The sequence below is a fragment of the Amblyomma maculatum genome, chromosome 9 (assembly GCF_055883805.1).
Source record: "Amblyomma maculatum isolate TAMU_Amacu chromosome 9, ASM5588380v1, whole genome shotgun sequence".
NCBI classification, from domain to species: domain Eukaryota; kingdom Metazoa; phylum Arthropoda; class Arachnida; order Ixodida; family Ixodidae; genus Amblyomma; species Amblyomma maculatum.
In genome coordinates, this window is record NC_139352.1 from 31006625 (window position 1) to 31030581 (window position 23957).

The 23957-nt window shown below is 45.0% G+C and overlaps 1 protein-coding gene across 6 annotated transcripts; it reads right to left on the reverse strand.

Annotated features, from left to right (window-relative positions):
* Positions 1-776: 776 nt before the first annotated feature.
* LOC146178753 (protein-L-isoaspartate O-methyltransferase domain-containing protein 1-like) lies at positions 777-23907 on the reverse strand. Of its 6 annotated transcripts, none has more exons than XM_084578523.1 (8): positions 23499-23907; positions 21741-21831; positions 19452-19673; positions 17870-18028; positions 15957-16166; positions 13211-13322; positions 8593-8894; positions 777-2561 (listed from the first exon to the last, which is right to left on the reverse strand). In XM_084578523.1, the coding sequence occupies exons 3-8, from the start codon at positions 19662-19664 to the stop codon at positions 2466-2468; spliced, it is 1092 nt and encodes a 363-aa protein (XP_084434649.1). In that variant the 5' UTR covers positions 19665-19673; positions 21741-21831; positions 23499-23907; the 3' UTR covers positions 777-2465. The 6 variants fall into 6 exon arrangements, with proteins under 6 accessions (XP_084434649.1, XP_084434650.1, XP_084434648.1 ...); XM_084578524.1 differs by lacking the exon at positions 23499-23907 and adding an exon at positions 22936-22993; XM_084578522.1 differs by lacking the exon at positions 21741-21831 and having other exon boundaries at positions 23499-23905.
* Positions 23908-23957: the final 50 nt, after the last annotated feature.

Here is a 23957-nt window from a genome sequence, read left to right on the forward strand (position 1 = left end):
AGCCAACATTTGCTTAAGGTTTGCCAAAGTTCATTTAATGTTTTTGGCTTGTTGAAAAATCACCTTGACACCAAAGAGCCTCCCAGCAGGTAGTGTAGGAACTGAAGTCAACAGCAGAAATAGCAGCACTCGGTTTCACCATTGAGTTTAATGTTCAAAGGAACTGTAACTACGGAGGCTGCCATAGTAATTTTTTACCGCCTGGGGCTCTTTTGTGCTCCAACACTGCTCAGTGCATTTTGCTGCGATCAGACCTGAATCTCACGACTCAGTAATCAAGCACCCTATCCACCTAGCCACTGCAGCGAGATGAAAACCATTACAAGTAAAGCTATAACCACCGATATACCACTGCATCATCTTTGAAGGGCAATGCAGATTTGTCGCTACTTCCTAGAATTTCACGCAACGTGGTATATGTAGGTTAATTCTGTTGAGCACCACGCTAGCTTGTGTACTGCCCTCAACCACTGGGAAAATGAAACATCTACACTAAGAATTCTTCCACAGAACATCGCAAAGTTCCTGTGTGAGACTATCCTCCTCAAAAGATAGTGCTCTGGATGGTTTTCTGCAAAAATTACTCTTGCTCAGCTCAGAATATACACAAGGCGTCTCGAGTTGACGTGACGTGGCACCCAGAGCATTGCATATCGAGTTGCTGTCAAATTACAGCAAAATTGTACAATTTCAGTTCCTTGTGTGTCGTACACATAGCCTGTTGCACGCACAGCTTTCTCACATGTGCAAAAGGAAAGAAAAAGCACAATGAGAGCTTTTTGTTTTCATCACACATTTTATTTCCACTTCTCGTAGCTTTTAGCAATCTTAATCTCTTGCCTTGGGAGACCACCAAGTGGCCACATCTGTTTTTGGCCACTAACTAGAACAGGCAAGATATAAAAGAAAAAGTGAGGCAGCGACTTCTGGTGACAAGTGGGAACAACCTGGCTCCCAATCATGAGCGGCCCACCTAGTTTTGGCCACACATTGTATACAGACATTTGTGGAGATCTTGGCCAAGGTAAAACGCACATCCTGTGCTCTGTTCCATACTTGGCAATGCTGCATCCTCAAGGCTGCACTACCATGACCAAACATGGAATACAGCCAATCATGGGACACGACCAACCATGAGACATGACCAACCACAATGGCTGCGGCCTGACGTTAAGGGCGCCATTCCATTTTAACACAGCGGCCAAAAGTAAATTTACCTGTGCTAAAGCAATGCCAGTTCACTGACGGCAAGAACATGCAGCAAGCTTCAACAAAAAAGTTTTGAACTCACACTTGCGTTGCACGCCATGCGCCTTCACATCAAAAAACTTTTAAGCTGTTTTCTCGAGTTGCGGCTTCACATGACGAATCCAATACGACAACGTTAGCATAAACAATGTAAACCACACATAGTGTATGTAGCAACTGAACAGACATTTTTTTGCACAGTGCCGAGGAAGCTCACTCGCACGATGCACTTGACACTGTAACAACATCAATAAAAAAACAAAAACACTGTCACATTTGCAACTTAAAAGCATTATATCATCTCTCTCAACTGTACACACAAACAAATAGTGCTCTGAAGCAAAACAAGAGAACAAGTGACCATGTTACCTTTCAAGAAACTAAATCTTTTGTTCCTCGTGAAATCAATGCACTTTTCATGCTGCAGATAATACAAACTGCAGAGCTTTGGGGAAGCCACATGCCAAGTACAGCACAAAACACAGGGTACACTTCCAACTCAAACCGTACGCTCATTTGCACTCTCTCATTCTCTTAAGGTACAGTAGGGTAAACAACGTGTATGTCATCTAAAAAACTGCCGGCTTCTAAAACTCTCATTAAAATCAGCCTGCTATGTATGCACTGGATGTGTTGTGCTTGATGTGGCGCAGGGAAACCTGACCAATGGCCACCGCAAGAAATAGTAGTGTCCTTTCTTCAAGGTGCCTGCAAGGCATGCAGGCTTCAGGGGGGGTGAAATAGAAAGAAACCTTCACAGCTGAAGCTTTCAGCGTCATCTCAGGCTTGAAGAGAGGCCCAAAGACGGAAAATCACTGCACCACCAGAGACCGAGTCCCTCAGAACTCTCGGGCATCTTCACTCTCGGGCATCTTCAACTTGCACAGTGTTCCGACAAAAATGAGACGAGTTTTCACAGGAACAAACAAAGTACTTGTGCTGCAGCCCTTGCCCCCATGACGTATGTGGAACGCAGCAGTGGTTGGTTCATAGCCAATCAGAGCAGCCCCTGTGACTTGTGTCAAAGGCTGCCGTGGTTGGTTCGCAGCCAATCAGAACAGCCCCAGTGACTTGTGTCGAAGGCTGCAGTGGATGGTTCATAGCCAATCAGAGCAGCCCCAGTGACTTGTGTCCAAGGCTGCAGTGGTTAGTTCGCAGCCGATCAGAGCAGCCCTTGTGACTTGTGTGGTAGGCTACGGTGGTTGGTTCGCAGCCAATCAGAGCTGTCGGCCAAAGTTCAGGTATGTCTTGAGTCGTGGCGGCAATGGCAGCTCGAGGATCCGCTGACGCAACAGGGGAGGCTGCTCCTGCGGCTGCAAAAAAAATGAGCCACTGACACGACTTGGCAAGCTTTGTGAAATCCAAGCCAATCCTGAATCCGAGTGCAATAGCCTCGGGCGACCATTCAATGAGCTATGCTAAATTGGTTCATAGGAAGAGAAAGGCGCAGTATCTGTCACAATTGTTTCTGTGGGCACCTGAAACACACCATAAGGGAAGTGAGGAAGGTAGGAGTGAAAGTGGAAAGGGAGAAACAAGCCATAGTGGAGGGCTATGGAGTAATTTCAACCACCTGGGGACCTTTAACCGCCGACATCCCACACGAACACCTCTTCATTTCGATGGAGGCGTAACGAAGAGGCGTCTGTGTGCTATCAAGTCTGCAAATCGGCAAGTGTCAACGTTTACAGTGAGCATCTTTAATTTTCAGTCCCAGAATCCTTGATAACTGCTTGGGAGCTGCTGTCCGAATTCTATCCTGGCAGCTTGGAGGCTCTACCTGTTGGTTGGTACAATATGACAAACAATGGTACGACGTGGTATATGGCATTTGACAATCTGAAGCAACTCGTGCTACTATGGGGGATGCCATAGTGGAGAGCTCAGGGATAATTTAGACCACCTGGGCATCTCCGAAGTGCCCTGACAATGCATAACACACGAGTGCCTGTTGTGTTCTGCCTCCATCAAAACGCGACCACAACGACCAGGTTTTAAGCTGAGCACACTGGTTCGGTAGTCAAGCACCAGTTGGACAGCCACTGCAAACAAGTTAGCACAATGGCATCGAAAGCCTCGTTCACCAGAAAATCTGGCGTCGGCACTGTGGACGAAAACCACGACCATGCCCCTAGTGGGTGGTAGTCGGCAGGTTGCATGCTCGGGCACAAATCACGAGACCACGTGACGTGGACAAGCTGGCTTCTCATCTCTCTTAAAATCAAATCCACTGCAACCTTTGGGTTCAGACACGCCACACAGGCACATATGTATATGGGTGTAGATGTATGTTGGGTGGTCTCACATAATCAGGTAGCTTGTGATAACGAGCATTTGATGATAACTAGTATTTGCAAGGTCGCAGAGATGCAAATGAAAAGATTAGTGATTAAGCAACTAGAAAAGTGCACATACGCGAATGAAGATCCATACGGGAAGCAGCAGGTAGCAGCCATTCACGTTGTCACATCATAATCCTTAAAGGAGTATAGATACCTAATTTCTTGGTTCGTGTTTTAATCTTTGCAATGATGCGTAAGATATTACTGTACATAGATCACCATGTGAGATTTGCCTACAGCCGCTAAATTATTTATAACTGAATTTCTTATTTTACCTGTTTCAGTTTGAACATCCGAGCGATGTCAAAGTCTAGATCACGAGAGTGATGAAAAAGCAGCTATATAATCGTTCCTGTGTTGTTTTGATTCATCGCGATGCTGAAGACACGAATCACAAGTGGTGAATCGGCAATTATATCGGTGGTTTTTTTCATCCCGTACGTGACCTTGACTTGACCTTGACGCCAAAGCCCATCGCTTGGCTGCAGGTGAGAAAAGAAAATCCACTTATAAGTTATTTAGTGGTCCTAGGCGAAAACGACATGGTGTTTCGTATACAGAAATCTATTACGCTTCATTAACAAGAAGAAAAATGCAGCTAAAATTTTTGGTGTCTATACTCTTTGAAAAGTGCAACTTGAGTGTCCTCCAACTTTTTTATACCGTAGTCTCCAGTAGACTACATGCAGCTGCAAAGAGGTTCGTGTACTATCAGCCAGCAGATTCCAGATGCCAGGGAAAGTGACACTCACAACATGGGCAGTGAAAGTGAAATATACTCAATGAGTTTCATCACATCTTTGCTAGACAGCGTTGAACGCCTAGACTCTGAAAAGCTCTGCTGCGGCTCTCACTCAATGCATAGCATGTTTCCTGAATTTGTCAAGAAATTTCTTGTACAGTAAAATCTTATTACAAGAGACATGGTTATAAGAGACACTTTAAAATGATTTGGTTGGTTTTCCTATGTTTGCCATGTTAACAACATTGCATACAAGAGACAAGGTTACAAGAGACTCTGTAACCAAGGGCAACTTTTGCAGGTTCATAAAGTAACTTCTTCCCTATTTAAGAGAGACACACAACCCAGCTACGCTCATGCAGTGCAGCTGACTCGTGCGAACTCGTATGTGCAACAGTTTAGATTCCCTTAACTAAATTCCGTCCCATATCAGTGTACTTTTTGTTGCAATTTGTCAGGAATCGGAAAGAGTGCCTCCTCTTGACTGGTAAGTCAAAATGCCTCTGTTGTTTCAGTCACACAGAAATGTGATGACAGTGGCTGAAACAATGAAACAACGGGGGAAATTTTGACTTCCCACTTAAGAAGACGCACTCCTTGGTTCCCGACGTATTGCAGCAAAAAAAAAAAAAAAAAAAAAACTGATACGGAACAGAATTTAGATAAGGGAATTTAAACTGCCGCACATGCGAGTTTGTAGGAATTTTCGCTTACAAGAGATCTTTTTGTGGTCCCTTTAGTGTCTCTTGTAATGGAGTTTTACTGTACTTGGCTTCCAGTGTGCATTGTCCGCAAGAACTAGCTTCAAACGTGTTAAAGCAGTTTCAGCCATCTATCCTTGTTTGCACTGCTTGCTTTATTTAGTGCTACTAAACATATACAGTACAGCTGTTATGTTAGTCAGCAGGCCGACTGCACATAACCGGTTCTTCACAAGCTCTAGGCACACTGGCTTCACTTTTTACACACCCCAACAGGTAAACAGTCAATGCACACCAAGTATGTGGCAAGAGCTGGGCATTTGCACACATCAACTGTCTTAAAAACATTTGGTGGGTGGAAACTTAAGATCCGCCTATAAAGGCACGATGCGACAAAGTTGGCAGCTTCCAATCTGCACCTCCCCTTGCAGTTCCATGTTTGTGCACATGCAGTTTGCTACACGCTTAACCATGACTCTCTTAATTTTTGCCCCTACCATCTTGTACACGCCCATTAGCATACAGTTTTAAGCTCCCACATCCACTTGGTATCGACATACAGCTTTGCCATAACCAAACCACACGGGTGTGCCTGCATAGCCTAGAAATAGCATGCCCGACTAGGGATGAAAGTCCCAACCTGAAAAAACAAAAAAACACCCACGTTTGCAGCTCTTCCAACATGTCTCCTGCAAATACAAATGTACAAATGTCCAGCAAATAAATATGCTCTCGTGACGTCCCACAATCCACCAACCATTCAGTACCTGGTCAGGTAACCTGCAACTACCACCTACCACTAGCATGCTTGCAATTTCTTCATATAGTGCCTGGTCGGGTAACCTGCAACTACCACCAACCACAAGCATGCTTGTGATTTTTTCATGTAGTGCCTGGTCGGGTAACCTACAACTACCACAAGCAAGCTTGCGATTTTTTCATTTAGTGCCTCGTCGTTTAACCTACAACTACCACCTACCACAAGCATGCTTGCGATTTTTTCATGTAGTGCCTGGTCGGGTAACCTGCAACTACCACCTACCACAAGCATGCTTGCTATTTTTTCATGCAGTGCCTGGTCGGGTAACCTGCAACTACCACCTACCACAAGCATGCTTGCGATTTTTTCATGTAGTGCCTGGTCGGGTAACCTGCAACTACCACAAGCATGCTTGCAATTTTTTCATGCAGTGCCTGGTCGGGTAACCTGCAACTACCACAAGCATGCTGACGGTTTTTTCATGTAGTGCCTGGTCGGGTAACCTACAACTACCACAAGCATGCTTGCGATTTTTTCATGTAATGCCTGGTCGGGCAACCTGCAACTACCACCTACCACAAGCATGCTTGCGATTTTTTCATGCAGTGCCTGGTTGGGTAACCTGCAACTACCACCTACCACAAGCATGCTTGCGATTTTTTCATGTAGTGCCTGGTCGGGTAACCTGCAACTACCACAAGCATGCTTGCAATTTTTTCATGCAGTGCCTAGTCGGGTAACCTGCAACTACCACAAGCATGCTTACGGTTTTTTCATGTAGTGCCTGGTCGGGTAACCTACAACTACCACAAGCATGCTTGCAATTTTTTCATCTAGTGCCTGGTTGGGTAACCTGCAACTACCACCTACCCCAAGCATGCGATTTGTTCATGTAGTGCCTGGTGGGGTAACCTGCAACTACCACCTACCACAAGCATGCTTGCAATTTTTTCATGTAGTGCCTGATCGGGTAACCTGCAACCACCACCTACCACAAGCATGCTTGCTATTTTTTCATGTAGTGCCTGGTCGGGTAACCTGCAACTACCATCTATCACAAGCATGCTTGCGATTTTTTTATTTAGTTCCTGGTCAGGTAAACTGCAACTACCACCCACCACAAGCATGCTTGCGATTGTTTTCATGTAGTGCCTGGTCGGGTAACCTACAACTACCACCTACCACAAGCATGCTTGCGATTTTTTCATGTAGTGCCTAGTCGGGTAACCTGCAACTACCACCTACCACAAGCATACTTGCTATTTTTTCATGCAGTGCCTGGTCGGGTAACCTGCAGCTACCATCTATCACAAGCATGCTTGCGATTTTTTTTATGTAGTGCCGGGTCAGGTAACCTGCAACTACCACCCACCACAAGCATGCTTGCGATTTTTTCATGTAGTGCCTGGTCGGGCAACCTGCAACTACCACTTACCACAAGCATGCTTACGGTTCTTTCATTTAGTGCCTGGTCGGGTAACCTACAACTACCACCTACCACAAGCATGCTTGCAATTTTTTCATGTAGTGCCTGGTCGGGTAACCTGCAACAACCACCTATCACAAGCAAGCTTGCGATTTTTTTTTCCTCACACTGGCAAAATCGGCCGATTTGCTGGAGAACAGAACCTTCAACCCTATTGCGTTAAAATGACTTGCCCTAACTTACCAGTAGACCAACTTGGCACAAAGGGGTGGATGCAAATGAAAGTTCTCGTGACTGGCGTGCGCAAAAAGTGTGCACGAGATGTATTCGCGAGATCTTGCAGGACATTGGCGAGGTTATGGTATATAGCGACTGATAGTTATAGTTAGTGACAGATAATGATAAGCCGCATTTATATGAATGTGACGGGTAGTGCATTGCATTTCTTAAGGCATCTCGATAAGACGATGCGCTATCGTTTACATGTGTCGCATAAAGTTGGTGGCGCCACTCAGCGTCGCATTTGTGAGTGAGAGTGAAAGCGATCATACTCTTCCGGTTGCATTTCCACAGCACCACGGTGCCTCCCAATGAAGCAAATGGCACCTCTTGTCAGTCTCGCGATGCCTGCCTTATATTGCTGTCACAAGCTGCCTCACCTATTATACAGCGGAAGTTGCGGGAGCTTCTGCCTCAGATATAGAGCGATACTCACGGGATCCCGCTGCTGATTCAACACGCCCGTCTGCATGCCACCAGCATGGGCCGGATTTCACCGGAAGTGAGCCCTGGCTAACCTTCCCATCATTCGCAATATGGCGTGCCACTCTGTTTACGTGCACCACGAAGTCTTCACCCTCTCTATCTACCCCCATTAGGCGGATTAATACGATGTGCTTTCCTCGCGCATTATGCCAGTGTACATGAGTGCAATACGCCAGAAAGTTAATATGATGTGCTCTAGTCGCATTCATATCAATGCAGCTATGGTCAGTAATGAGAAAGAGTCTCCCTCTCTCCACTCTCTAGAGAGAGCTGTTTTGCAGAGAGAAGGAATGACTCTCCTTCTTTTCTCCCTCCCCTCTTTCCCTGTTCGTCCTCTTTTTCCTTTGTTCTCCCTTCTCTCACCTCCTCCTTTCATTAGAAAGAAAGAGTAGAGAGATACTCTCTCACTCTGTCTAGAGAGTAGAGACTCTCTATTCTCTCTCTCTTGAGAAATCGGCGTTTCAAGGATCGCAGCAGGGCGGCCAAAAGGCTTTCGCCTTGCAGCACATAAGGTGACTTAAGTGTGCCTCTGAAATGTTTGTTTGGAAGTGCATTTTCAGGCACTTAACTACAACCACGGTAGCAGCGCCAGTCAGCGATGCACCCACCGTCCCCTGCTGTGGGCAAACGTCGTCAAGGGCAACGCGCTTCCAGAGGAGCGAGGCCTCGCCACCAGCCGACCGCTTGCGGTGTGGCTCGTCTCGGTCACCCCCGTCGCTGCTGCCGCTCGAAGCCCTGGCTGAAGATGCTGCCAGCACAACGGCGGTGCTGCTGCTGCCACTGCTACGCAGCCGTGGGTGAGAGCGCCGATGCGGGGTCCGAGCAGGCTGCTCCCGGTCCAGCCGGGCACGCAGCAGGCGCCGGATGATGCCCCGGCTCAGCTCCTGTAGGCTGCCCGGCTGGTAGTCGGCTGCAGAGGAAAAGCCAATGGGGGAGAACACGCAGTGTTTGCATGAGAGCATTACAAAGCAAGCGTTATCTACATACTCATGTTAACCTTGCCATAAATAAAAACACAATGACTGTAAACTCAGTTGGTCTCTATCTAGAAACTGCTGCGTACTGTGGAAACAGCTATACCGCAACTGGTCATCACAGGCGCTTTCCATCTCTAGGCCTTTCTAGAAGGGATAGCAAGAAGACAGGTAGGATAAATCAAAGAGGTGAGCGACAGGGAGAAAGGACAGTTTAGATTTAAAGGTAAAGGAGTATAATACAATAATGTACATTCCCAAGATATTCATTTTGGTGCAGCTTTGGTCGTTCTATCAGGATGGCACAACAAATCGCGTTCGGCACAGAATGGTGCAGTTTGCACAGCAATAGAAGCATTGCTGGTTCCTAAAACAAAATACATGCATGTGTCCTCATTGCTCTTTGAAACTGCCTGCCCACATAAGCTCACTGAAATTACCAACCCAGACACACCCATTTAAGGACTTTGGAAGTTCGTAAGAGACAACTACAATAGATTTTGAAGCCAAGTACAGTGAAACCTCGTTATAACGAATAGTTAAAAAATCGGAAAATAGTTCGCTCTATCCATAATTTGTAATATAAAATTTCGTAGAAAATACGCACAAGAGCAGCGAAATTCAATCAGAAGGCACAGCAACTTGGAGGGTGCCTACTTGGGTCATGTCCATTTATTTAACGCGCAAAGAACTGCGTTATCACGGCCTGCTTTTTTGTGTTGATCGCGTCCCGTATCACGCCCTGTTCCACAGTTTGCAAACACTCAACAAGGGCAAACCCACTGCTCTCAATAGCACTGCAGTGGCGGCGCAGTAAATCCAATGCAGCAAGCGCTTCTTGTGAAGTCGGAATGTTCTCATCGTCTGCAGGGTCAGCCTGAGCTTCGTCTGCAGGATGTTCAGAAACTTCCACAGCGATTTCGGCGTCCGTCAGTACAGCCGTGGTCGCCGCGAAGTCGTCGCCGCCTACAAAGTCCTCTACAGTCATTGTTGCGGGCATGTCACCAACAAAACGCGAAAAATTATTCCAGGCTCATCGAGCACGCGAAGATCTGCTTCTGCTTCGTCAGAATCGTCCCCATCGTCATTTGATGCACGGGCCTCTGCTGGAACAAAACCTCCGTGCCGAAAGCAGTTGGCAATCGTTTCGCCTTTCACGCTGTCCGATGCCGCTTCAATCCTCCCAGCAAGTCGATCTTGTCCTGCTTCATAAGAAGCTTCACGAGAAGAGTGTAAACTGTAAACTCCTCTTGTAAACTGCCTTGAAGGCCCTGATTTTATCTTGAGCTTGATCTTTAACGTCAGTGCTGCTCTTTTTTTCACGTTCACCGCCATTACAGCACTATGCACACCCGCGCACCACACTCGACACGATGACCGAAGCAGCCTCTGCCGAACGCTACGACGCCGGTGCTAACAGTAAAAACGTGAAAGACGCAAAAACCAAAAAACCAAAAGCAACATTCGATCGCGCCGCTGCCGCCGCTGCCAAAGCGGTGCTGTCAGCGATTGTGAGATTCAAACGATTTCTTATGGCCTCCGAGATTACCTCTCTCGGAGGCCATAAATTTCTTTGGCTGTCAACTCCCTATTTCGTCGTGGCATCTGTGGCGCTGTCAGTGTCTGCGAGGTAGTCCATAACGTTTGCTGCGCCGCACAACACACATGTAGTGCAACTAAGCCTGCCTCCTGCTATTAAAGTGAGGTAGTGCTTGGCGTCGCGAAGTTCGTAATATCAGTTTTATGCCGAACCGTGTTCGCTATGGGAAGTTAAAAATACATGTGTTTGACAAAATAATTTCGGAAGAGTTTGATATATTCAATAATTCGTAATATGCGTGTTCATTATATCGAGGTTTGACTGTATTTATCATCTCATTCTAGTAGTAAGGCGTGCTGATCATAAATGCACATTCATCTATAAGAAAGGAAAGGAGCAATATCTGCCACACTTCTCTGTGGACACCTGAACCTCCCCATAAAGGAAGGCAGGAAGATGGGAGTCAAAGTGCAAAGATAGAGATGCCATAGTGGAGGACTATGATGCTCGTTTTGAATTTTTTATTTTATTCCTGTTCCTCACTTCATCACCTGTAGGCATATGTTTTCGCTGTTCATTTATATTACAGTCGAACCTGGATGTATTGAACTCAAAAGGGATCACGAACTAGTTCGATATATTGATAATTTGATATATTCAAATCGGCTTGACACCTCTTGCAGTCGTGACAACGGATACCATATTTATTTGCGTAATGAACCCATACTCTATTTTTGCCCCTGAAAACTCTTTAAAAAAATTTGTTAGCGCGTCACTATGTTTGGCACCTTGGTCATCGCAGCCCACAGCACATTCCTTGGCAGCGTGCCAAGATGCTGCTCAGTGATAACGTCAGCTCCTGCACTGAGGGGGATCTTGGCAGAGTGCCAGCACCCTTTGCAAAGTGCCCATGGTGGCTTGCTCGCTTGTCCAGTAGTGCAAGTTTGGTTTTGAGTATGTTCACTTTAATCATGCTGGGACTGACACAACACAGTGGAGAAGGCATCCTACGTCCTCTCTGCCACGTGCTGAGAAAAACGTCCAACATTCTACCTGCCACTTGCTGAGCTGGCTTTTCAGTAAATGTGCAGAATGTGCTGTTGCTAATGAAGACAGGAAAAGAGGGAGGAAGGGGAGAAAAAGCTTAGCAGAATTTTTCCTTCCTCGATGCTCCCGCACACCCACGGAGCAAGAAAATAGTGTACACACCCTCGCGCTTTGTCTTTTCGTGTTGTTTTCCCTCTCCCCACAACCATGGCTGCATTGGCTGCATCTGCTACGTACCGGCCCTTCCCAAACTGGTTCCCTCTCCTTCCTTCTTGCACATGGCCTACAAACCTCAAGTTCTGGCGCACACTAAATGATCACGGCAGGTGAGCTTGTCTTTGGGAAAAACATACTTTCCAGGGTGCGGACACTGCTCCAGACCGGCCGTCGCCGAACTAGCTCTCTCTCTCGTTCTTTCCGCATGTGACTTGCAAACGTTTGCGGCGTCACATGGCAAACGGTTGAGGGTGATGCGATAGTCTTTGGGGAAAGCGCATCTTCCATTGCTCGGTGCGGAGTTCAATATATTGAATGACCGACGAAAATGGAGTTCGATATACGAAGCAACTTTCCTATACTTTTTACATGGTACTTTGAAGGGGATAATCTGGCCGTGGAGGTTGCGAAAAGGCATGTCCCACGCACACTAACCCATTACTGCAACATGACAAGGCATAGTTTAATTTGTACATCTTAACTGAATATAAAGCTGCATTCAGAGGCATAGCAATAGAACCAAACACCATCTGACAAAACCAAGCTCCTGTGCGAGCATGAATGGAGTTGAATAAATTCAAGCATGATTACAAAGCAGTAACAGAAACCATACATGTCATGGTACTGAAATTACAATAGACAGTGCCTTACAACAGTAAAATCTCATTAATTCAACTCGTGTTAATTCATAAATTTGGATAATTCAGAGCATAGTCCCGACCAACGTTCATGTGAGTTCTTAGCATCGGGCGCTTGTTAATTCAAGCATGAGCCGGCTCACATCACTTAAATCAGATGGAAGGTCACATCAAGGTACGACCCATGAAGCCAGTGACCGCCTAAACAGACTTCTCTGAACATGGAACAGCAATGCCCGTGCATCTCAGGAGTACGCTGAACAGCTGCGTTTTGAGGATGCATCACTACAAATATGCATGCTAAAGTATTCTCGCATTACTGCTACTGTGTTGCACTGAGAAAAGGGTCAAGTAGCAATTTCGTCAACATTCTCGAGAGTTTTCACAAAGCAAAGCATTTGATTAAACCCCAAGAGTGGAATTAGCCAACCAGTTAGTACGTCTTGACACGCAATTAAACAGCACAAAATGCAGAGCCGAGAAAAAAACACAAAGCACCTGTGTTTGTGTTTCTTTTTTGGCTCTGCATTTTGCGCTATTTAACTGATTAAACCGTGAACAACTGTTGCTTAATTTTCATCTCAAAGGTTTAGACAACCTTATTCCAGTCATTCATTACATAAAATTACCAAGATGCTATTGGCTTTTGATAGCTTTTTAAGGACATTCGATAATTACAACTTTCAGATCATTCAAACGAATATGCCTGTCCTCTCAAGGACAAATTAATGAATTTCTATTGTATATTCTCAACCGTACAACCTAATGAATGGAGACAGCCAACCAGGGCCAGGACAAAAGGGGGACTCACGCAGTGTCACCTCAGGACCAGCCTTCTGCGGTGGCACCAGGCTGGCGAACGACACGGGCAGAATGTTCTTCTCAAGCCAGGTATCCTCACCCGATCGCTTCACCTGCACCAACTGGCAAAGACCACAGAGGTACGAAACCACGGCAGGGACAGCACAATAATCACTGAATGAAGAAGTTCTAGAATGCCATGATTAAGCTGTCACAGTGCAATACGGTGAATCCTCACCTATTCGAGCGAGCTTGATTTGAAGAAAAGGTTAACTGAAAATGATGCTTCAGTATTTTAACATCATCTATGGTGAAAATGTTCTCGAGAAAGGTCAAATGCAATCAAGATTTCCCCCACAGAAAGAAGTTTTTCTAGTCAACAGTGAGTAAGGAAAATGAGATGGCATCTGTAATAGCATATGCCAGTGCGCTAGGAATTACATGCAGAAAACGTATATTGTTCTTAAAACCGAAACTCAAAAGAGGGGGGTCATTTCAAGATGCTAGAATTATGTAAGAACAGGAATACTCGAAACCACTCAGCCCCATGCTTGCAGCATCTTGTAGGCTCACTATTTCCCGTACAAACCACAGAGAGTGGGCACGTGTCAAAAGTGCGTACTGTGAGTGACACCCATACCAATCGCAAGAATTTACAGCACTGTGAATAAATACGGTCAAGTAGGGACTAAATCTCGTCTCAGTTTCTCTGCTTTTTGTCCCGTGGCGTGACATGGTCCATAGGGTCACGAAGAGTCAGACACGACTGAACGACTGAACTGAACTGTCTCGTAAACAATGTGAGATGTAGCGCTTATCATAAAACTTTTGCAAAAAACCCTGCTTTTTTTGGCCAGAATTGGGAGACAATGCGGATTTTCAATTTCTTGTGAACAAGAAACGTATCAGAACGCTGTGCGAAAGAAAACAAATACTATATGCCGCACAATTTCAGCTTAGAATACTTCAAATATGCATGCAGCTTGCACATTTTGTGCTCCTAACATCTACACGCTGTTACAGAAAAATAATCAAACCTATAATATCCGAAAGATTTTACCGTAGCACAGTAGAATGTAGAAACTCATTAATTCAGAAATTTATATCATTCAAACAGCCCACTTGGTCCCAGCCAATGCCCATGCAAGGCTCTGACGTAGAACGTTAGCTGAATTTGGACGCTCTGGGTTTCATACCCGTTCATTCGAATGAGTCTGCTTGGGTTACCACATTGAGGCAAGACTGCCATAGCAAGAGATCATCGAAAAAGCCTTAGTCAAAACCCAAGTTCAATGAAACAGAGTCGCTCACGCAACTCTGATGTGCACGCAATGGCCAGCGTGATGGCAAACGGACAGCCCAATCACTGAGAACCCTCCATATAATTTTGCGTTTACTTTTCTGAGCTTACAGCCAGCTCCCAACGATGGCAGCCTTGCCAGCCACTATCAGCCAGCCAAGGTAATTCAGCCCAGCACCATTTCAGATGGTGGCTGGTGATTCCTATCCTCACTCCTCTTCCTCTGCTGCTTCTTTTACTTCCGTCGTGTGGTTCCGCCGGCTCGCTCTCCCACAGTGCCGACACCGAGCACTCATATTGTGCCATTCGCTGTTCATGCCATGAAGTCTGGTCACACCCGTCACAAGTGAAGGGAAAAGTCTGGCAGCGGCTTGCGTCTATGTGCGCTGCTTGTTCCTGATGCATTCAGGTACGACTTGGATGTGCACTTGGACATGCTTACTGCAAGCAACATGGACCTTGGTGCCATGCCCGGTGGCATGACATCGCAGGTGCCGGATGTCAGCCTCAAGCCCTCAAAAAGCTGGCAAAGGATAAGTTCTAGCTGCTCTACGCAGAGTGGTTTGTTAATGCCTGCCGTACATTCACACCCAGCAAAAAAATGAAGCCTGTTTCACTGCAGGACTCTTCGAAATGGATGAAGAATGTGTAGCGCATAATCCCATCTGGTGCGGTGAACAAGGTCTTCAAATGCAGAATTCCAAATGCCATGTATGGCACTGAGGGTTAAATTTTTTGCAGTGTTAAAAATGACAAGAAGGCTTCGAACAGCGATGATGAGTGGTGATAATTTCACTGGCACATGAGGCAGTGATCTCCTTTACTTCACCACGACTTGAGAGCGAATGCAGTAAAAGTTGGCCGGTCCAAGTGAGAAGATTATCTCTTTACCGGAGCACGAAAATAGAGGTCATTAAGATCGGAGGCATTGAACTATTTTTTTTTTATCTGACTGAGAAAAACAGGTGTAAGGTAAACTCGGGATCACTTTAGATCAAATAAATATATGATAACCATAACTTCGTTGTGCAACATAACCATATGCTTGCACTGCAGATATAACTGAGGACACAAAAACACAAGAATGTCCACTGTGGGGTGTAAAATGTTAGCATATCACTAAAACTATTTCATGACATGCACCAGGAGACCAGTTACCCAAAGCAGACTGCAGTTTCAATCAGAAAAAGCAATTCAATCAGAAAAAGCAAAAACAAGAATGTATCACCAGCACAAGCCCAGAGTCCAATAAAAAAAGAGCCATCAATTTTGTCTTTCTAGTTCTCCGCCTTAACCCGTGCGACAAAATAACTTTTTGTCACCTCAGCTCAATGTAAAAGAAATTTGACATCTGGACATAGACATTCAAGGATGACAGATAGATCAGCAAGTGAAAAGGCACTATATCACCAACAATCCAAGGCTAGCTTTCCGAGTGGCATCGACAAACACCAACCTGGTCATTGCAGGGCATGACAAGTACGCCGCCAATCTTGAGGAGGGCCTTGAGCACGACTGCCTGCTCGGGTGGGCAGGAAGCCCCGCAGTAGACGCGGTCATAGCGGCGACCCCCCGCGTCCAGTGACAAGCAGTTGCCCACCACAAAGCGCGGCTCACAGAAGTCGTGCTCCTCCAGCGCTTGACTCGAGCGCATGAACTGTGACACCTGGCAGCAGGTCAATCAACCACACGGCTAGAGTAATCAACGTGACAACTGACGTCACTCAGTGGCAGAATGGTATGCATTACCATATTTTCCCGTGTGTAACACGCACCGCTGTACAAGACGCACCCCTCGTATTTAGAGGCATTTCTAAACATTTAAAAAGTTAAAGCAGGTTAAAACAGATTAAGCTGTTTTCACAGTTACAATGCGTCATCTAGGAACTTTGCGCAAAACGAAAAAAAAAAATTAAACGCACATAACACGCACTGTTGTAAAACAAGCACTAGAGAAAATTTTGTAAAAAAAAATTAATGTTATACACCGGAAAACATGGTACACGAACCTGGACACAGGCACAAGAAAGGCGTGGTCAGTATGCGCATTAGCTTTTAAATTAGTTTTTTGCTGTTCTGGGCACAATACACACTGCCCCACTTAAAAACAACACATAAAAACACATAAAACTCAGTTTTTAAGTCGTTCAACATCACCGCTGGGCAAAGGAAGCCAATGCCCATATGTTTACCAGTCAAAGCACTCTGCACTGCTTCCTAGTCTCAAAGAAACAAGCTATACAATGACAACTTACTCATCTCTAAATCTCGTGAGAAAAAAACATGCAGTACATAAAAAAGCACTAGCAACAAGCCAGAATTAAGTGCAAGGCCAGTAGAGTACAAAACAGCTGCAAAAACCGGTGCTCTATTTGCATTCCTTAGCACATTTTGTGGTGATGAGACTCAACATTAACACCACTTACAAATTAAAGACAAGTTCTATACATACTTAATGACATGGACTAAATCTGTGAATACTGAATATTTTCCTCTTCATAAATAAGCAACAAATACTATTTCATTACAACTTTTGTCATTGCAACAACAATAAGGGCTTAAAAAGCAATCTTGCACAAGCAGACACAGTCACAAAAGTTTCATGCAATTAATGAACAGTTAGTTCACTGATTGGCCAAGCATATATCCAGGACAGCAGCTTAGGCATGCTGGTTACACATCTCTGATAGAACAGTGCAGGAACAATGGAACAAGAGCGAGACAAGCGCTAACTTACAACTCACTGTATATTTAAGAAGAAACATGGTTTCCTATACCCTCTACATCCCCCACCACAACACAGGTGTCGCAATCATATTTCTCAGGCAACCTACATTGACCAACAGATTGGTAATCGTGGAGGTGAATGAACCTTCCTTTGGCAACGCGACGGGCGACGTGCTGATACAATTTTCACGCAGCCTCGCTATCAAAACTGCCTCGCTTTCGTGAACAAACTGCTCTCTCTGTTTCACCAGTACTTTATATTTGCCGAATTCAGGCAAACAGGTTTTTGAGAGGCAGTCACTACAATAAATAACCTAGATCTCTGCAAGCTTGCTCAAAATTTGTTTTGTGCCCTAATAGCCTTTCTCTAAAAAATAAAGGTACAAGCACATGTAACAATAGAAATTACTGGTAAGTGCACTTAAAACTGAGCTACTATACAATTTCACGACACCTCAGCAATACAAATTTATCATCCAGCAGCTTTTCCCCTGGCCCAATCTGACCGACTGTTAGCTCATAGTGAAAAGTCTAGCTACTAGAACGCACTTATTTTTCATTCCTTTATCCATACCAACATAGTATTTGTCCTTATAACAGAAGCAACTTTTTTTTTGGTTTGGTTCTCTTTAATTTTCACACCTTGAGGCGTGCGTACTGCACAACATCCTCGTGCAGCTCCACACCGTGATTGACACCGTGGGATCCGAGCAGTAGTCCAGCCACAGTGCTCAGGTAGCCGGTCCCACTGCCCAAGTTGAGAAAGGACATGCCTGGACGAAGCTGTAGCGCCTCCAGAACCTGCCACATGAAATGCAAATCTGGTCCTCAAACAATGCTGATAAAGCAATCCCACGCAGTACAGAGTTGATCACATTTGTCCAGAGCGCTCAAGCGGTGTGATGTGGAGCAAATTAAGTAAAACCTTAAGGGACAGAACACTGCACTCTAAGAGTCCTAATTTTTGTCGCCGCAAATGTAAAGCTTCCAAGTGCTCGATTCCGTAGAAAAGCCTTACAAAGGACTTTTCGATCAGTGTGTGCGCCCGTTTTTTGTAGAACGATGCTGGATTCCATAAGTAGCAACCATGATGATGATTACACGTCGGCAAAAGCGATGTACCGAAAACTAATATAATCTCACCTGCCTGAGAGCAGTTCGATATCTTTTTTAAAAAGTACACAGTAGCGTTAAGTTTGGTTTGTACACCCGAGGGTGTTATGACTCAGGAACGTACACATCATCGACAGAGGTTTAAGAGGGCCATGATCACTGCTTCATCCAAAATATTGAATACATTGTGCTGTCACCTGGTGACAAATGCTAAAAGCACATTATAGGTGATGCTAAAGGAGGCTGGTTTTAGCTGAAGGGTGCACTGGAGAGAGTACAAAATATAACAATTCAAGGCAAGCACTCTTCAAAGAACAGAGAACACTGTGCACTTACGAAAACCAGTGATGCTTTCCCTAGATGTGGTCATGTAAGTTAATACATTGACAGTTACTGTGTTTCTGAGTCACTTTGGACGTTAAACCCCACAAACTAAACCAAACCATAATTACCGTGTTTTGCTGCAAGAGGCGACATTAAAATGATAAATTTTTATAATTTTATAATGCAGCTGCAATCTTGGGTCTGAGCGGTTTGCATGACTCTGCAGCTGTGCTGCAGTGCAGGTATTGCCAGTGAATATCAATACCTGCCTCAGAATTTCACTTTATGTCCTTCGCACAACACCACTCAACTGCTCTAGACAAGTGTGATCAACTTTCTACATTACACAAACAAATAGCAATGTAGTCACAGGAAATGCAAGGGCGGAGAGTGTATTAGATTTAGATTCTCTTATAACACCAAGCAATACTTAATCTGCATTAAAACATCAGCATTCCAGTGGTGCTACACCGGTCTGAGTACATTTAGGTGCATCCTACGACAAAAATTGTATCACACTGGACTGCAGAACCACTTAGCCTAGCACGATAGCTTAGTGGAGAGAACTGTACAGTACAATGAAACAAATAAAATAAAAATTGCATAAATCCTAAAAAAAAACACACGAGCTCTGTGTTTATGACAGCACTATTAGCTCACTGACACAGAGGCATTAGCTAGTCCCTTCAAGATGATATCCCTAGAAAAATTCATGTCAGCTAACAAAACACTCAATCCAAAATTATTGGCACAGGAAAATGCTAACAACTGGCAAGTCAAAACACACCTCAGAGTATATGCAGGGTGCAGATAAGTGTAAATTGCCTTGCTTCCAAGCAAGGTCTCTATAGGCATTCTCTTTGCAGCCGTCGGCATAGTAGTGCGCCCGGTCAACGGCACGTAGCGCGCCTTCGACGTCAGCACTGCGGATGTAGTCCGCCTCGACCAAGTGGTCCACGAGCTCATCATTGTCCTCGCCCGCACTCACAGCACCCCCCATGATGATCTCCTGCAGGCAGCGATGGACAGCAGTGGACAACGAAAATAAACGAGCAGCAAGCCGACGTGAGCACACTATACTTTTTGCCCCCCAGTGCAGTGACTGGGACACGCGTCAGGATGATACTCCTCAGCCCCTCTCAAACATCTAGCCCGTCAAACTCGTGCTGAATTTCTCCTTTATGCTCTGTGCCATAGCAGAAGTGGAAGTGATGCAATAATGCCGTTCGTTAAAAACAATTTTTGACTCAATTTTGAAGCTTGTGTGCTCACTACCAAAGTCCAAGTACAAGCACAGACTACCACCAACAAATCCTTCAATTACAAAGACAAACAAAAAAAAAGCTACCAATTTTGAAGCTTGTGTGCTCACTACCAAAGTCGAAGTACAAGCACAGACTACCACCAACAATTCCTTCGGTTACAAAAACAAAAAAAAAAAAGCTACCAATTTTGAAGCTTGTGTGCTCACTACCAAAGTCAAAGTACAAGCACAGACTACCACCAATTCCTTCGATTACAAAAATAAACAAAAAAAGAAAAGCTACCAGAAGACTCTGTGACCCTTTGTTCTCACTTCAGAATTAGAACACCCTACTACTAGTGTGCCTACTCTCAACAAATTTGCTGCAAACTTTCCCAAAGGGTCCGTGCATTAAAAAACAGCAGTCTGACTTGGCTGAAATTTGGGTGTTCACGTGATGATGCCCATGGTCAATAACTTTTGATATTGTTGATAAACACACAACTAGTATCGATAATTCATAGACATAGCAGTCCAAAAGAAAAATGAGGAGGCAAAGGGAGCAAGGAAAGAAATGGTTTTCAGAAGACAATGGCAATAATTGGTGACGGCTTTCACTGACTGCTTCTAGATGGAGTTGCCATCTGCAGACAAAAAAAGTGGCCCCGGGAATAGTCAAAGTTCCGCAACTGGTATACTCTACGAGCTCTGGACTCGCAAGTACTCTGATGTCATGCGCCCTACAGCGCACAGCTTCTGTTGTGCAGGCCAGAGCACGTAGCAAACAAACATCAGACAAACAAAAAGCCTTTTGCCATGCTCCATTTACACCAAACCACCAGCCACTACAACTTGAACGCACAGCCCGTATAGCCTCTCTAGCCAACGCTGTAACAGAGTTGCACACAAACACAAGTTTCTTGGCGCTATATGCCGTGACGTTGCCGCCCTTAAAAAAGTCCCCCGTATATCTGTTGCCATTCATTTCAGCCCGCTGATAACCTAAGCTGATTCGGTACATCCCACTGAAGCAAAGTTAATGGAAGTAGAATGCACCTGAAATCGACAATCTAAGCAGAGAATGTCATGATGAACACAAGCAACTGCAACTAGTGCTTAACTGTACTTTGATCATGCAGTTAACAATTTTTTTATTAAACGCACAACTTAATCATACGTGGTGACATACTGGTGCACAGTGGCAACCCGTTATTCCAATTATGACCTGACTTGCAGAAAAACACAGCCCCTTTAAGCCCCGATATGAAGAAGCAGAAGAAACATTTTGCACACTGCAGCAACACTTCAGGCAATTTGAATTGTATTCTGGTGAAGAATGCAGCTTGGCCAGGCCGGTCGGCATACTAGTGTTCTTCTCCATAGACAACGATTAGGCTGCGGTTTTGGAAAGCAACACTGGCTGCCTATTGCTAATAAACATGCCAGACAGTGTAGTGGGAGAAAGGGCTTACTTTCATGGTGTGCTATTGTTTAATGCTGTAACGTGGTTACAGACAAACTATCCTGCATTGCTATTTTATACAGCAGAAACCAGCACCATCTATCGGCTGTTAAAGGAATGATTATCTCTTTAACAGCTGATAGATTGAGCCACAGTAGATTACTTGCATTATGCTAGTGAACTATTTTAGTCATATAGGGACAGTAGTATCTTCATCAATGAACTTTGCAAGCTACCAATACAACTCAGAATGCATTTTTCTGAACAAGAGGAAACCAATCTTTTGCACTGTTTCTGCCGCATAATATTGCGCATGTCACCAGTGAACATACACCACCATGTGGAATTTGCAAGCAGTCAATAAATCATACCTAACTAATTCTTTTTTTCCTTCTGTAGTTTCAGTTTCGCTTTCATTTGCCTGGCAATGGTTGCGATGTCACAAGTATCGCCTTGCATATCCTGCCAGAGTGAAAACATTGCATGTAAATTTATGTGCCACTACCCTTTAATAACCTACATGCAACTACTCAGTACTAAAGACCCCAGAAACCAAGTTTTATTGGAGTGCCTACTGCAATAAATCAAGTGCAGCTAACAATGCACTATTAAGACTAGCACTGAAATTTTGCAAGGCCCGTACAGCATTCAACAGGCGCCCAACACTGTCTGCTACGACAGTGCTCTATTGACATCCTGAAAGTTTTGTTCATGTACACACACAAAGCCCAGTACTCTTAATGGTGCCGAGTCGAACGAGACATTAGCACTTCCTTTTATGGCAGTGCCCCAGGGTTTCTTAAGAAAAATGCCATGTAATGTGCAGGTGCAAAAATTTAATGAAAATTGGCAATGCAAAGTCGTTATGTGCATTCTGTTATACATAACAGCATTCCTAAAGCATGTCTCTCATTAATTTAGACCTGGTGCCTTAGTTTGGTGAAAATGTCATTCCAAAAGGAACCAATGCACTACAAGATTTGTGTGCAAACGTGTTCTACAAGAATTTTCTTCCCTAGACCTAGCACTACTGCACAAATTAAGTTTAGAGCAACCCTACACTGTAAGTTGGCAAATATTAACAAGGAGGAATACGAACAGAAAGAAGCAGCTGCATTTATACCTGGATTGAAGCTATGCCAGCCAGCAATTAACAAGAATGAGTGGGCACTGGGTCATCCATGCCCTTATCACAACCATCCTTAATTATCACATAATCCTTATCACATGTCCTTATCATATATAATTAGTCACTTTGAGAAACCGCAATTTCAATCGTTTGGTCTACAGCATGAAACCAAACAGTGCCGTGTTCCAACAAAACTAAACGCTACTAAACCTTTAAAATAACAGTTTAGCAACATATGTTTATCAAGTCATCGTTCAGAACACGGGGTACCCACCAACGCTGCTGCAAACAAGTCTCGCAAAGGAACGTCTTTCGACTGATTATGCCTACTTCAGTTCAGGATATTGTAACCTGCACTCCAACTCACTGTGACCACAGCTTTTCCCCAATAATTTAGCAAGTTTAATTTACACACACAAACGCTGCGCGATACTTACAGCCCACTTTACGAAATTTGGCAAGTGGTAGAACTCCATCATAATAAGCACAAAAGGAGTCTTTTAGCACGCGTCGAGTTAGCGCGTGAAGATAAGAGCCCGCAGATAAGAGGCGATGCAAGACAGCCAGCGAAATGAAAATGGAATAATGCACTACGCACTTCAAGAATGCGTCGACAGGCTGCACGCGCTCGATGCATGAAGCATAACTCAAACGCGTCAGCTTGAACAGCTGTGGCGAATAAACTGCGAAACGAAATAACAGAAGAAATCACAGAGACGTATGGGAAGCACGGCAGAGACCCGTAGTACCGCTACACTCTTCACTACAAACACGGCCTTGATTGAAAATCAGTTAAGCCGCGCGACTACTGCGCGTCAACGACATTTTTTTTTCTTTTTTTTTTCTTTTTTTTTCTTTTCATACAGCCACGCCGAAACAACGCCTGCCATCGCTGATAGGCCACAAACAAGCAGTTTCGTAACGGGGCCCTAAGCCTCAACGACAAGCCGAGGTGGTCACCAGCGCGCGCCCGAGTCCGTGGCCCCGAACCAACACTTGCCCGAAAGTTGCGCCGAGGACAGCGGTTGTTGCTATGGCTTTCAGCTGACGATTGGCAGCCCGGCGCTCAGACGTTGATCCGTAGAAGCCTCCATCGTGTCGAAGAAGTCAAGAAAGCATATCGGCTTTTTTCTGCCACCTCCCTCTCTCCCTCTTCCTTGTTCTCAAGACGCACTGAGCTGCAGTGAAGCAGCGCGGATGAGTGCAGTCAGCTGGACGACGGCTCGACGATCGACGGAGGTCGAAACAGTTCGCTGCCACCGTTGGCACCAGTCCAAACGTCTACCTCGACGCACACCTCGTCTTTCCTTCCGCAAGTTCGTTTTTAGAAAGGCGTTTCGATAACGGCATTACGCATACAACAGTGCATGCAACTCCCGAAAACTAACCCAGCTGCTAGCACCCGAAAACAACACGGCCACAGATGGCGTTTGCAAGGGAAAAACAGAAACTATCTGCT